At 44.6% G+C, this 14,007-nt stretch overlaps 1 protein-coding gene across 1 annotated transcript in view; it reads left to right on the forward strand.

Moving 5' to 3' along the window:
- Positions 1-14,007, forward strand: part of FBXW8 (F-box and WD repeat domain containing 8) — a 112,649-nt gene that overhangs the window by 85,201 nt on the left and 13,441 nt on the right. Inside the window, exon 8 of the mRNA XM_043901771.1 lies at positions 10,528-10,655. Within this exon, the coding sequence (XP_043757706.1) occupies positions 10,528-10,655 (128 nt within the window). The remainder of the gene's footprint in view (positions 1-10,527; positions 10,656-14,007) is intronic.

Here is a 14,007-nt window from a genome sequence, read left to right on the forward strand (position 1 = left end):
ATGTGGCCAGGCACACACTGACCTGGAAATGAGACTAGCTGGGCTCTGCCTCATGCATCCTGGGCTGCTGCTGCTCCCTGTGTCATTGGGGCAAGTTATTCGTATTTAAGTCACTTTAAGGCTCAGTTTCTTTATGCACAAAATGTGTATGGTAATGTTAGTCTTCCTTTACTGGTTGTGAGAACCAAACGGAATGATATTCTGACAGGATTTGTGTGAAAAGACTATCATGATGATTGTTAACAGCTAATATTTGTCTTTATGTGCAAGACACTGCTGAGCGCGTTTGTGCCGACACCAACATGGACCATACAGTGTCGTTGAAAGGTTGTTAGATCTTGAGGGTGTGAAGGGAGCTGGGGTGGACTGTGCGCCCTTCATCAAAGGCCCCAGAAGTTCACTGCTGTTTTTCATGCTCCTCCATCAGCTGATTGTAGCCACATTCTGCCAGTCTACCTGCTTGTAAGCCTTTGTTTAGCCACAACTTGGGGCCAAGCAAGGAGTTGCCAGGCCAGTCGAAAATTGATGCCAAAGTCAGAAACTGTGCTGACCTGCATATACAGTGTGAATCTACAGGTTCACAAGTGTTGTTACACTACCGTCATCTCACTTGCACTCTTCCCAGTTAAAGAGTAATGTCCAAGTTATCTTGAATTTTGAAGCCTTCGTTTTGTAGTCTGCAGCCTAGGTTTTCCTCCCTCCACAAGCACAGATTTAATGACAACCTTCTTTCCCACGGGGGCTGTGATTAGTTACACGTGAAGTGCTCTGAAACTGTCCCCGTACGCTCTTCATTATGATGAGGCCTGTTGGGTGCGTGAAAGGATGTGGGGATTTTCAGCTTTGAGTTACACACTCGCATAACAATTACAGTCTCCTCATTGCACTGAATGCTCTGACAGTGAACGTGCTCCTGTTCATTTCAGGTTCCCCATTGACCTGTTGTTTTGCTAGTTATAGCTCTTCACCTTCTTCTAGCACAAGCACATAGACTGTCTACAGAGATTCCTGAAGCAGAGCAGACAGCCGTTCTCGGCTCAGTCCACAGAGGACACCTGCCTTCCTTTATTATTTCCAGCATCTATGGATGTAGGGGGGATGGGGAGAGATTGGATCACAGGCTGGCCTGCATTGTCACCCGAGCGTGCTCTTGCTCTCTGGGTTCTTTTCAGGCTTAGGTCACAATAGGTGTCGGTTTGGCCTCGCTCTGGCCCTTGGTAGACATCTGCCCACATCACAAAGCCCCACGTTTGGCATGGTCTGTGCGATTGGCAGTGCCTTCCCGAGCAGAGTCCAGTCCTGGAACAGCGGGGGTTGCAGGTGCATTGGCGCGTGGTTTTGGGGCGCACACGCGGGCCTTGCCTACCCAGCGCCTGGCGCCGCTCAGCAGCACCATCCCATCCCTGAGATATCTTGGCCTCGTGGGCTTGTCACTCCAATTAAAACTTAAACATGAAAGCAGCCCAGGCTACTGCTCCCTTTGTGTCACGTTTGAGGGTGGACCGTGCCAGAAGCATGTCATAGAAATTGTCTCGGGGCTGCTGCGGCCGAGGGATCTGTGCTCGAGTCAGGGGTCCATTTCTTCAGCTTGGCAGCTTGTGTTCGCTGCTGCTAAAAGCACCTGAGAAGCAAGTTTTTGTCTGCCAGCAGCGTGTCACCTTTGGGATGGTGGTGAAAGTCATTTTCCACATGTTCACAGATACGCCACCTTACTAGGCCTCGCATGCTGACTTATCTCTGGCAGGGACTTACAAAATAGTCTCTCTGGCTGATTGTCAAAAATTACATCATATCAGAGTAAACTGCTTTTAAATCAGACATCCATTATTCATGTATATTAACTGCTTTTTTATTTTTTTATTGGCTGTTTTGCGTATGATTTACTCTTTTCTCACCGGCTTGCCCTCCCAGCCCAATTGTCTGTCTTTCTCATCTTTTTTTTTTTTTTTTTTTTAATCTTAGCTCATTTGTGGATTTATAGAGGCGATTCACTTAGCTTAGTATGTGAACATCAATAAGCAGACCCTGCATTTTTTGTAGTAAAATTTTTGACCACGTTTCTGTGGGTCATATTTATGTTAGGTCAGGAGATCAACCTGGGTCGCTCACATGAGTAAATTCTGCCCCAAAACTGAGAGGTCTTTTTCTTTTGTATTTTTTTTTAAGTGAGCATTACTAGTCCTTGTACTTTAAGATATGTATCAGATGAAACTGTACCTCCCACTTACAAACCAGCTAAATATGTTGCTGTTGGTGGAAAGCAGTTTGGCTTAATGTGTTCATTTGTATGTGTGGTGCGTATCTTTAATGTAAGGCCGGTGTATCATTTGCCTATAATCAACACATGCGTAAATGTGCAGCAGTTATTCATTCTTTCATCACAGATATACCGAGTCCATCCTGTGTGCCAAACACAACAGTACAGGTATCCAAGACACCAGACCACATTGCTGGAGGTCCCCCATGCACCTGGCATCTTTGTGCTCCTGGTACATTGCCCTGATGCATGGCACTTGACTGTTTGGATAATAATAATGACTAGATGGAGTTTGTTCTATTTATTTAACCCCAAATCAGCGTTGTTGTGGTGGTATATAGTCAACACTCATGGACTTTCATGCACATTTACCTTATTCTTTGCTCACTGCTCTTCCTGGCATTTCAGATATTTTCTTCTGGAATGATTTTACACCTTTCAAAAGTATATTCTTCATTGAGGATCTCTTGACCACAAGTGTGCTTTCTGTTTTTACCCCAAAGCATCTTTATTTCATACTCTTTCTTGAAAGGTGGTTTTACCAGTCCTTTGTCATTCCAGGATGTATAGGTGTTTTCTCTCGGACCTTTGAAGAGATGATTGGTTTTGACTTCCACTGATGTTAACTGAGACGTTGCTTAATTTCCATTCCCACTTAGGACTCTTTCTCTTCTTGTGGCTGCTTTTTCCTTATCTTTAATTTTCTGTGGTTTCTCTCTACTATTTCTAGGTGTGGATTTAGTTTTGTTCTCCCTGTTAGGGATTTTCTGGCACTTCTTTGCTCTCAGTTGCAGAAAGTTCTCAGCTGTTGACTTGTTGAAATTTCCCCTCCCTCATTATCTCTATTCTGTCTTGAACTCAGGTTAGATGTGTGTTAGACCAAACTGTTTTCCCTTCTCTGCCCTCCCCCACCCACTCATCTTTTCCATCTCCCTCTCTCTCTGTGGCATCCTGAATAATTTCTTCATCTGTCTTCCAGTTCACAAATTCTCTCTTGAACTCTTAATTACTTGTTCAACTCATCCATTGATTTTTTTTTAATTTCTAGAAAGTTGTTTTGCTTTTCAAAGTCACTTAATCAAACTTGCCCCTTTGATCCCTCACTTTCATTTCTGTAAACATTTCCAGCATGCATATTTTTCTTCATCTGATAAAATATCTGATGTCCTCGGAAGCCTTATTCTTCTGGTTTATGTCTCTCACTTATAAAGAGTTGTTTCTGCCTTTGGAAAAAAAATTTTTTCCTTTCCTGTTTTTTTTTTTTTTTTTATTGAAGTACAGTTGATTTAACACATATCTTAATAGACATTTCAGGTTGTGCTTTTGCCACGTACATGTGTGTGTGCCCAGTTGCATCTGAGTCTTTACAACCCCATGGACTGTAGTTCACCAGGCTCCTCAGTTCTTGATTTCCTATGCAAGAATACTGGACTGGGTTGCCATTTCCTTCTCTAGGAAAAATAATTTTTTTATTTTTAAGAATTGTGAACTCATACTTGGCTGATCTCGAGTTGTAGATCTCCTACTGGACCTGGGTTGAGAGGGTCTTCCTCCTGTCAGTATTCAGCCAGCTACCAGGAACCATGTTACCGACATGAAAATAATTACTAGCCCTGGGGTCTTTTGGCCCTGCAGGTCATATGACTTCAAGCCCCCAGCCTGTGTGAGGGTTGCAGGCCCAAGGGCAACCAGTTTCCATCCTGAGCTGAACCTGCAGGAGTCTCCCTTCACCAGTGGATAGAGTTTTGCTCCTGGCTCACTTTTTGCCAAGTGTACATCGCTGTCCAAGGGCCCCAGCTTTAGGCAGACTCCGCAGTGCTGGCTCCACCTGGCTCTGGCTAGAGACTGTACCCCTGTTTCCCCCGTTTTCCAGGCTCCTGACCCCAGCAGACATTTCCCCAGAGCACCTTTTGACCTGAGTGCTGCCTCCCCTTCTGCTTGTAGTGCTCTCTTCGTTTCTGGCTTCTTGGAATTTCTCGGATTTTGTAGTTAAACAGAACGTTTGAAGAATGAATCTTAACCAGCCATCCTCAGTGTTTGAAACAGGATAGTTTTCCAGACACTCTAGTGTGCTGTGTTGTCAGAGGTGGAACCTGGGGCCTGGATACGGTGTGGGAGTTCTAGAATCTGGATATTGTGGAGAGAGATCTATGGAACCTTCTGTTTTGAGCACAGTGAAGTGGTTCCTTTGTGCAAGCTGGCAGCAAGATCAGACATGCAGGAATGGGGGAATATGTTAAGCCAAACAAGGCCTATCTGAGTATTTATTGTGTACCAGACCATGGTAGAGTTTCCCAGGTGGCTCAGTGATAAAGAATCCACCTGCCAATGCAGAAAATACGGGTTCAGTCCCTGAGTTGGGAAGATCCCCTGGAGGAGGAAATGGCAACCTGCTGCAGTATATTTGCCTGGAGAATCACCATGGCCAGAGGAGCCTGGTGGGCTACAATCCTTGGGGTCGCAAAGAGTTGGACACAACTGAGTGACTGAGCACACACGCAGACCGTGCTAAGCCCTGGGTTTACCTGATAATCGTGTAGTTAATGTGCACACACTTACAGGGTACCTGGCACTTGCTGGGTCCTTCGTCACTGCTGCATGCCCCAAGGAACTTACAGTCCAGGACAGTGTTTGCAGCATGTGGCCTGGCGCTTTGTAACAGAGCCTCGGCTGGTCTGTAAAATCAGTCTCCTCAGTGACCCTTTTGCCCTCCAGCGTTTGAGAACCACAGGTCTGGGGAAAAGTTGGAGGAAGCAAATGCACAGTTCTAGATGGCACCTTGGGGACACTGGATGGGGTGGACGGCATAGACGGTAGATGGCGTCAGCACTGACACAAGGGCTAAGCTCTGCTAAGGGCTCACAGAGAACTCAAGATAAGCTTGATTGGGACAGAAGAAAGGAGAGCATGAGGCTCTACTTTCCAGAATTTGGCTTCTTAATCATGACTTTACCCCCTCAGAAGAGTATATATGGTAGTGACGGAGGTGAGTTGTTAAAGATCAGAAAAGAAAGTAGGTAGACTTTGTCATCTCCACGAATGGCAATCAGGTCTTCTCCCTGTGACTTTTGTCTTTCACTTTGCTGCAGTCCAGCACAGCATCTCCTCACCTTTCCTCTCTGTCGCGTCCCCTTTTTAAGATGGTGGCAGAGAGACTATCTTTATTTCACAACACTTTTAAAAAAGCTGTAGTCTTGTAAGGAAGCCTTCTGACCACTCCTCACCTCTTTGGAAAGGCAGACAAGCCCTATTTGATTATTTCCTGTATACGAGACCGTGGTAGGGCTTCCCAGGTGGTTCAAGTGGTGAAGAGTCCACCGGCCAGTGTAGGAGACGCAGGTTCGACCCCTGGCTTGAGAAGCTCCCCTGGGGGAGGAAACGGCAACCCATTCCAGTGTTCTTGCCTGGGAAATCCCATGGACCGAGGAACCTGGTGGGCTACAGTCCATGGGGTCGCAAAAAATGGGCACAGCTGAGAGGAGTCCAGAGGAGGTGAGCCTGCTGCTTAGGGCAACGTTGGTGCTGGTGTCATGCCTTTGACAGATGGCAGAGTAGTGTGAGGAAGACTTACTGTTTTGGGTAAGCTTAGAGAACAGCATCGAAACATGTATATTGTCTAGGGTGAAACAGAACACCAGCCCAGGCTGGATGCATGAGAGAAGTGCTCGGGCCTGGTGCACTGGGAAGACCCAGAGGAATCGGGTAGAGAGGGAGGTGGGAGGGGGGATCGGGATAGGGAATACATGTAAATCCATGGCTGATTCATGTCAATGTATGACAAAACCCACTGCAATGTTGTGAAGTAATTAGCCTCCAACTAATAAAAATAAATGAAAAAAAAAATAAAAGTCTGTTCTGTACATCTGTGTCTCTTTTTCTGTTTTGCATATAGGGTTATCATTACCATCTCTCTAAATTCCATATATATGTGTTAGTATGCTATAATGTTCTTTATCTTTCTGGCTTACTTCACTCTGTATAATGGGCTCCAGTTTCATCCATCTCATTAGAACTGATTCAAATGAATTCTTTTTAACGGCTGAGTAATATTCCATGGTGTATATGTACCACAGCTTCCTTATCCATTCATCTGCTGATGGGCATCTAGGTTGCTTCCATGTCCTGGCTATTATAAACAAACAAACAAAAAAAGCACAAATGGAGTTCCTTTCCTCAGTCATTAGTGCATGACCACAAGTCTGGGACTGCAAGACTCTATAATCTCTTCACAACTATTTCTGTACACAAATGGTTCCTGTTTCATAATGAGGGGAATAGCAGTCCCAGATGTCAGAAATGTTTGCAGCTAAATCCAGGTCTTACTGGGTGAAGTTGGCCTGCGTTGAGCTCACCCCACTGCCGGGACAGAGCCATTTCTCATCCCTTTCCTTCAGGGTCTGGTTGGGAAGCCAGTGCTAGATACACTAGCTGGTCTGGGTCACACCTGGGAGGAGCAGGGTTTGCCTGCACCAGGGTGTTGCCTGAGGTTTCCCTGATGCTGGGCCTGTGGCTGCCACCTCCATCCTGACTGTACTGCTGCCCCTACTGTGACATCGCCACCTGCTAGGACATGGTGGAAAGGTGGGTCCCCTCGGAGAGGTGAGTCCCACAAATGGAGGAGCGGGACAGCTGGTGGCTGCACGCTGTCTGGTGAAGAGGTGGATTGTTTCAGCTGACAGCCCGCCGAGGCTCCTGCACATCATCCACCCTCCCTGTTCATTCCAGTGCCTGCTGCACGAAGAAGAGTCATTGACATTTGTTGACTGACTGCAGAAAGAATTACAAATTAAGGATAGCTGTTATTTACTTTGTCTAAAAAAATTAGAAACAACCCAGATATCCACCAATATGGAATTATATATCCATGACAAATTCTATGCAACCTTTAAAAAGAAAAAGATCAACTTATTACTAGGTACTGATAAAGAAAGATCTCTCATGTTATTTAGTAGGAAAAGCAAGTCACAGAACAATAATCCCATTGAAGAAAAGAATAATTTTACACACACACACACACACACACATACACACAGAGAGGGAGCAACAGACAAGACAGACATGGGTATGGAAAAAGTCTAGCAGTACCCAGTTAGCTAGACAGGTTCTGAATCCACAGATTCAACCAATCCCAGGTTGAAAATATTTTAAAAAATATTCTAGAAAGTTCCAAATGGCAAAACTTGAATTTGCTGAGCACCAGCAACTAACTATATACCCAGCATTTACATTGTGTTAGTTGTGTAAGTAATCCACAGATGGACTTAAAGTAGATGAGAAAATATAAGTTACATATAAACACTACACCATTTTATATAAGTGTGGGCAGATTTTGGTATCCGGGGGTCTTAAGCCCCCGTGGATACTGAGGGACAGCTGTATACATTGAACTGTTAAAGTGGCTCTTTTTGAGAGATGGATATGCAGAAGGTTACAAGTTTTTGTTACATGATTTTGTTGTGTTAGAACTTGTTATATATTATGTTTGAAATCAGAAAAAAAAATTTTTTGGAAATTTCAGAGAAATCTAAGTAATTGACAGAAATGAAAGTTAGGATTCTGAGACTAGGGTTTTGTAGCAATACTTTTAAGATCTCTAAGATGGAAAAAGCAAAGTGCTTTTTAAACAACACTTGCTGCCCCCAGGTGCCCTCTCCATCGACCTGGAAGCCAGAGAGAAAGGAGTAGAGCCCACAGTGTCCAGAGACCCCACACTGCCTCTCCTGCAGTTCTCTTTTGTAAAATAGACAACAGGTTCAGTCCTTCTGGACAAATCTTAAAGAAACATCCAACTCCTACAAAAATTTGCTTTGTAATTACTATTTAAGCCCTTTTATGATGTACTCTTGGTACTTCAAAGAAAAAAACCCCCAGCAACATCTATTGATTTGGTGGTCACATTAGCGCAGAACATTTTCTCCCAAGGTTTTAACTACAGGTCGTTTTTTTCCCTCTTTTCAGCATATCCATACACCTCTGAGAGTGAGTCAAGTGGCCATGGGTTGAGACTCACCCAACTAGGGCAATAAAGAGAAAAATTAGTCTAATGCATGGCTTTAACAAGAGGGAGAGCGTGAGCATGAATAATTAATCTCACTAGTCTGTGGCAATCAGATAAAATGAAGTCCCATTTGCTCAACCTTATTAAAAGAGAGAGAGCACGGAGGGAGAGGGAGATGGTAAAGGTCGTTGAGGGACTCGTAACGTGGGAAGAACCGCCTCTGAGATGGGTAATGTGTTTTCTAATCTCTGCGGTCTTTAACTAAACATAATGGTCAAGGTACTCTTCTGGTAGTTCTGATTCATTGAATTATTAAACACTTTAGAAAATCCTTGACTCCTGACTACTAACTTAGACGTCTTTACGATGAATATTTGGAGAGGGATTAGATCCCACTGTTTGATTCAGAAACGACCTGTCCTCCCGCCAAAAAAGAACTTCCAGAAAAAGGAAAGACATAGGAATAGACTCAGTATCAGATTTTAATTCTTCTATTTACTGTGGACATTTCTTCCTGCTGTCGATGTTGAAGTATTTTAAAAACAAGAGATTGAGTCCAAGTCCTATTGAAAACTCTACGGTGATATGTAAGTAAGTGCGGAATGTTACTTTAGAGTAGACCAGGAGATTGCTGATGTTTTTGTTTTTCCCTCCCTCTAGGAACTAATTTCTATGCGGTTTTTAGGATATTCACTGTAGATAGCAGATTTGATTTATTTCTAGGTCCATATAATCTTATTTTGGGTATTTTATAGTTGAAATTTTCTCAGAAATTTTATTTTCAACTGCATGAAATAAAAATAAAATTTAGCATGTTCTCTATAGTCTTTGTGGATTAAGAAGGCATTTTACATTTTGAAATTGCCCTCTCTTCTTTCAGATACTATGAGCAATAGTTTCTTAGGAATTTCTAGAGATTCAGTTCTTATAAATGTATGTTGACAGTGAGATCGATGGTTTTCAAGGTGGGGTCAGTTTATTAATACGTCTCAATTCTGAAATAAGAATCTGTATACTGACAGTTGGTAAGTGTATAGGTTAACAAAAAAAATAGCATATCATTTTCAGGTGTGTGGTGAGAGGAGACTCCCTATAAAATATTACATTAAAACTTTTGAGTTTAGTGATGAATTTTAACCCCATGATCAACAGAATACAATGTGTGCTCGTGTGTGTGTGTGTAAATGAGCAGGCTTTTGAACTGTGAATTCTGGGGCAAGGACTGTGTCTTTAGTACTTAAATAACAGTTACTGACCCATAGTGAGCACTTAATGTTAAATGAATTACTTTTTAGTAAGAGACTTAAATAATCTTCAGAAAGATTCCTTATGAATCATCCTCCCTGCCCCCTTTTTGCTGGAGAGAAGACATGCATGCATGCTTAGTCACTTTAGTTGTATCTGACTCTTTGCGACCCTATGGTCTATAGCCCGCAAGGCTCCTCTGTCCATGGGATGCTCCAGAGAAGAATGCTGGAGTGGGTTGCCATGCCCTCCTCCGGCGGGTCTTCCTGACCCAGGAATCGAACCCAGGTCTCCTGCATTACAGGCAGATTCTTTACCCACTGAGCCACCTTGGGAAGCCCTGGAGAAGAGGCAGTGTTCAGATATACTGAATACATTGTCTGGAGACCAAGGATACTTTCTTACCTGCCTCCATACCTTATGGAACAGAGCGTCCTATAATTAGCAAGTGGAGAGTGACTGGGGAAGTGCTGGGGAGGATCAGTTGTATCTCAATTAAAAAAAACTTTTTTTTAAATGTTTTAAATAGGATTTTATGTTTTGGTTTGTCATTTAAAGGAGTCATCTAGTGGTTAACTCTGCAAGCTTCATCTTCCTTAATGCTTCTGCTGTTCTTTTACCTGCTGTGGTGTAAATACAGAGGGGGATAAACAGATAACCCATGCCGGCTTCTTGTTAGCCTCCCCTATCATGTAATCAGAAGCAGTGACCCTTAGTTGGTTTCCATGCTTCTTTTTCTGTGTTAGGAAATTGGGATACCTAATTGCCCCACTTGGCATGTTCTGTGTGTCCTTTGAGTTTGTTTGCACCTTGGCCTGGGATTCTTTGGAGTTTCTTTTCTTCTGCATTTCCTTTTGTTCTGGCAGGGACGTCCTCCACTGTCGTGACCTGGAAGGGGTCAGGAGGCAGAGCCTGTTCTCTGTGGGAGCAGGTGGTGTGACTGTTCCCTGGGCGATGCTGAGTGGAAGGTGTTTGTGCGGGCCTGCTCACCTAACGCACACCCCCATGTGTTCCTCCTCCTCCCCAGATCCTGGTGTACAGCCTGGAAGCAGAACGCTGTGTCTCGAAGCTGGGCAACGCGCTGGGTGACTTCACCTGTGTCAACCTCCGGGACAGCCCTCCCAACCTCATGGTCAGCGGCAACATGGACCGGAGGTATGTTTCCACATGGTTGTATCGGGCCGCTGCAGGCAGCTTCTCGGGAGATCGGGCCACTCAGCCCCACTGAGCTCTCTTGATCTCCTGCGGAGCTCACCCTCCTCACTTCTCACTCACAGCTCTGCCCACCTGAGTTCAGCCCTGACCCCGCAAGTACTGTTGCTGTGAACTTAAGAGAACAAAGTCTCGTATTAGGTAATAGTTGGATGGAGCCGCCTCTCTGCCTTGTTTCTGAAACTCCACGGGAAGGGGGTCTTTTAGACCATTTGGTGGATGCAGTTGGTGGAAGGTCCAGTGAGACCACTTGGAATATCTTTTGTCCCCCTGCTATAAAATTTGTTTGGCATTTAAAAGCTCACTTTCTAATATTAAAAACAATAACCTAAGGGATGAATCATGTTTAGCAAAACAGGGTTGCCTGCCAAATGATGTCAAGAGTGTGTTTCAGAACACTATGGTGTCCCTCTGGTGATGCGGGGGTTGGGGGGGACTTCATGTGAACAGATTCCAGTTTCTATTTAGCTGATTAGCAGTCTTCCCTTTAACGTATTGGCTGAGGGAGTCGGATTTTCCCGTTCCAGGGTCCCGTGCCAGCTCCAGCCGCTCCAGGACCCATCAGCACGAAAGGATTAGAGTGTTTGAAAGGACAGAGCCCAAATTTTAGGGGTGTTTTTTCCTTTCTGTCCCCTCTCCCCCTTGTCTCTTCCTTTCCTTTCTTCCTTTTTTTTGGCTGGATATCTGTCACGTCTGATCCAGTGCCCTGAAGAGAGGTAGGGTGGCCGGAGGCCAGGTTCGGCCGGCGGCCGCTCCCTGGCCGGCTCCGGGCTGCAGGTGGCGGGCCGCTCGGTGGGGGTATCAGATCGTGAGGCGGGTCCTCCTTTGTGCCAAATCCCAGACCTCTGTCACACCAGTGCAGCAGCTTGCAAAAATAATTATTTTGTCAAATAATATTTCCAACTTCTGACCTTCACTACTACTGCCCCACTCCCATAGAGCAAAAAGATAATGTGAGTATGCGTTACTGAAAGAAAATACTTGATCTTATTTTTTTTCCCCTCAAGGTGTCCTGAAACAGCTGATACTTCTAATATTTAAGAATTAGAATCCTCAGTATACGTGCAGGCAGGTTTTCTTTTTATTTAAAAAAAAGAAAAAGGAAAATCCCTGGGCTTGATAACTGGCTTCACTTGTGGCACAGCAGACAAAACAAACCAGTTTGTAGGTTTACTCTTTGCATTTTCATTTCTGATCTGAACTGGACAAAGGCTCCAAGCGTGTCTGATAGGAGCTCCCCCAGGGGCCCAGCAGCACCCCTGCCTTCCAGGAGTGCTCTGGGGGGGCATCCAGATGGAAGGGTGTGGGACTGTGGGTTATGCTTCAGTGTTTGCTGACAGCATGAGCGTGTAGGTGATCAACCACAGCAAGGCTGCCAGGAAACCAAATGGTGTTCCCGAGAAGAGGCCTCTGCTCTCCGCACAGCGCAGCCTGGTTGCTCCAGAAGCACAGTTACAGCCAGATCGTCCTGACTGTTGTCAGCCGCCCATCCTACTCTCAGTGAGGAGGCCAGCACGTACTGGGTTAAGCCGATGTTTTATTCTGGAGTAGAGCTACCTGACTACATACCCGTTGCCAGAGGAGAAGCGGGCACACAGTGTAAGAGGGCTCTCTGGTCATTTTGAAGGCCCAATCTGACCACGTTAAATCCTTTTGATTGATATACCAACATTATGGTTTTTTTAGACAGTAAAGACTCTGCTGGCAAGGCAGGAAGCCTGGGTTTGATCCCTAGTTCAGGAAGATCCCCTAGAGAAGGGAATGGCAACCAACTCCAATATTCTTACCTGGACAATCCCATGAACAGAGGAGCCTGGCAGGCTATATAGTCCATGGGGTCGAAAAGAGTCAGACATGACTGAGTGACTAACACTTTGGCTTTTCTTTTGTCTTTATGGATGAAAAGAATGAACTCGGGACTTGGGGACGGGGCTATCCAAAATGGCATTTCATCAGGGCCAATTCTAGATCTGTGTGCCACTAGTTTGACCACTGCTGGTACCTCAGAGGGTCACCACTGTATGTAGGATTGTTGTTTATGAATCACATTTACAGTGTTAGCAACATGAATTTGAAACATGGGGCTTAAAATATTACGCATCTGTAAAAAGGAAGGGCTTCTCTTGTGGCTCTGCTGGTAAAGAATCCGCCTGCAATGCGGGAGACCTGATTCGATCCCTGAGTTGGGAAGATCCCCTGGAGAAGGGAAAGGCTACCCACTCCAGTATTCTGGCCTGAGAATTCCATGGACTGTGTAGTCCATGGGTCCCAAAGAGTCGGATATGACTGAGCGACTTTCACTTTCAAAAAGGAAAGAATATGGACTCTGTACTTTTTTTTTTTTTTTTGAACTCTGTACTTTTATAAGTGTATAGAGTCATGTCATTTGGGATTTTCCCAAAGGCTCAATATTTAATAACTATGAGTAGGATCTCATTAGAGATACCCACCCAGGTTGTACAGCTTATGTTTTATTTCAGAAGTGAGAGTAAGGGACAAATACTGCGGAGAGAGCTGTGTGGCTATCACTTAGTGACACATGCAGTTTAAAAACCTTGGGACCTTTTTTATTTTAAAAACTAAATTTCTATTGCATTCTCTTGGTACTTTATAAATAGTTTGAGAATGAAATAGACTCTAAAGGTACATAAAACTGTCCAAGGTTAAAACAAAAAGAAAGTTTCATTAAAGTGAGGAAATCAGCTTGAGTAGCTTTGTAAACATGGGTGGAATTTTATAAGGAGTTGTGTTGTGGGGTGACGGGAGGCGGCGTGGTATAGGCTGAAATTAAAAATGAAAAAGTAGTTCACCTAGCTTGTCACTAGAAGTTGAGTTGAGTCTGATAAAGGATTATAAAATGATCAGGGTGTGGGGACTGAGTTACTGTTGGGTTGTACCTTGCCCTCGTTGGGAGGGAAGGGTGATACGGTGGGCTTTTATAGGTGGGGCTGTGCACAAGAGTTTTAATACCCTAGATCAGTGAGGGTTTTTTAAATGTGTACTTTGTGTTTTGCTGCTAAGCCAAGAAGAAAGAGTGGTTAAGCAGCGTCTGAGGAGGAGGGGTGGAGTGTGCATCCAGTGTTAGGACTCGAAGCTTGTGTCTTACCGCGGTGTCTGTCTGGTGCTCAGAGAGGGCTTAACTTTGTATGTGAAGTGAGTGAAAGGTGCTCAGTCAGGTCCCTCTTTTCGACCCCATGGACTATACATACAGTCCATGGAATTCTCCAGGCCAGAATGCTGGAGTGGGTAGCCTTTCCCTTCTTCAGGGGATCTTCCCAACCCAGGGATCGAACCC

The sequence above is a fragment of the Cervus elaphus genome, chromosome 5 (genome assembly GCF_910594005.1).
Source record: "Cervus elaphus chromosome 5, mCerEla1.1, whole genome shotgun sequence".
Taxonomy (NCBI): Eukaryota; Metazoa; Chordata; class Mammalia; order Artiodactyla; family Cervidae; genus Cervus; species Cervus elaphus.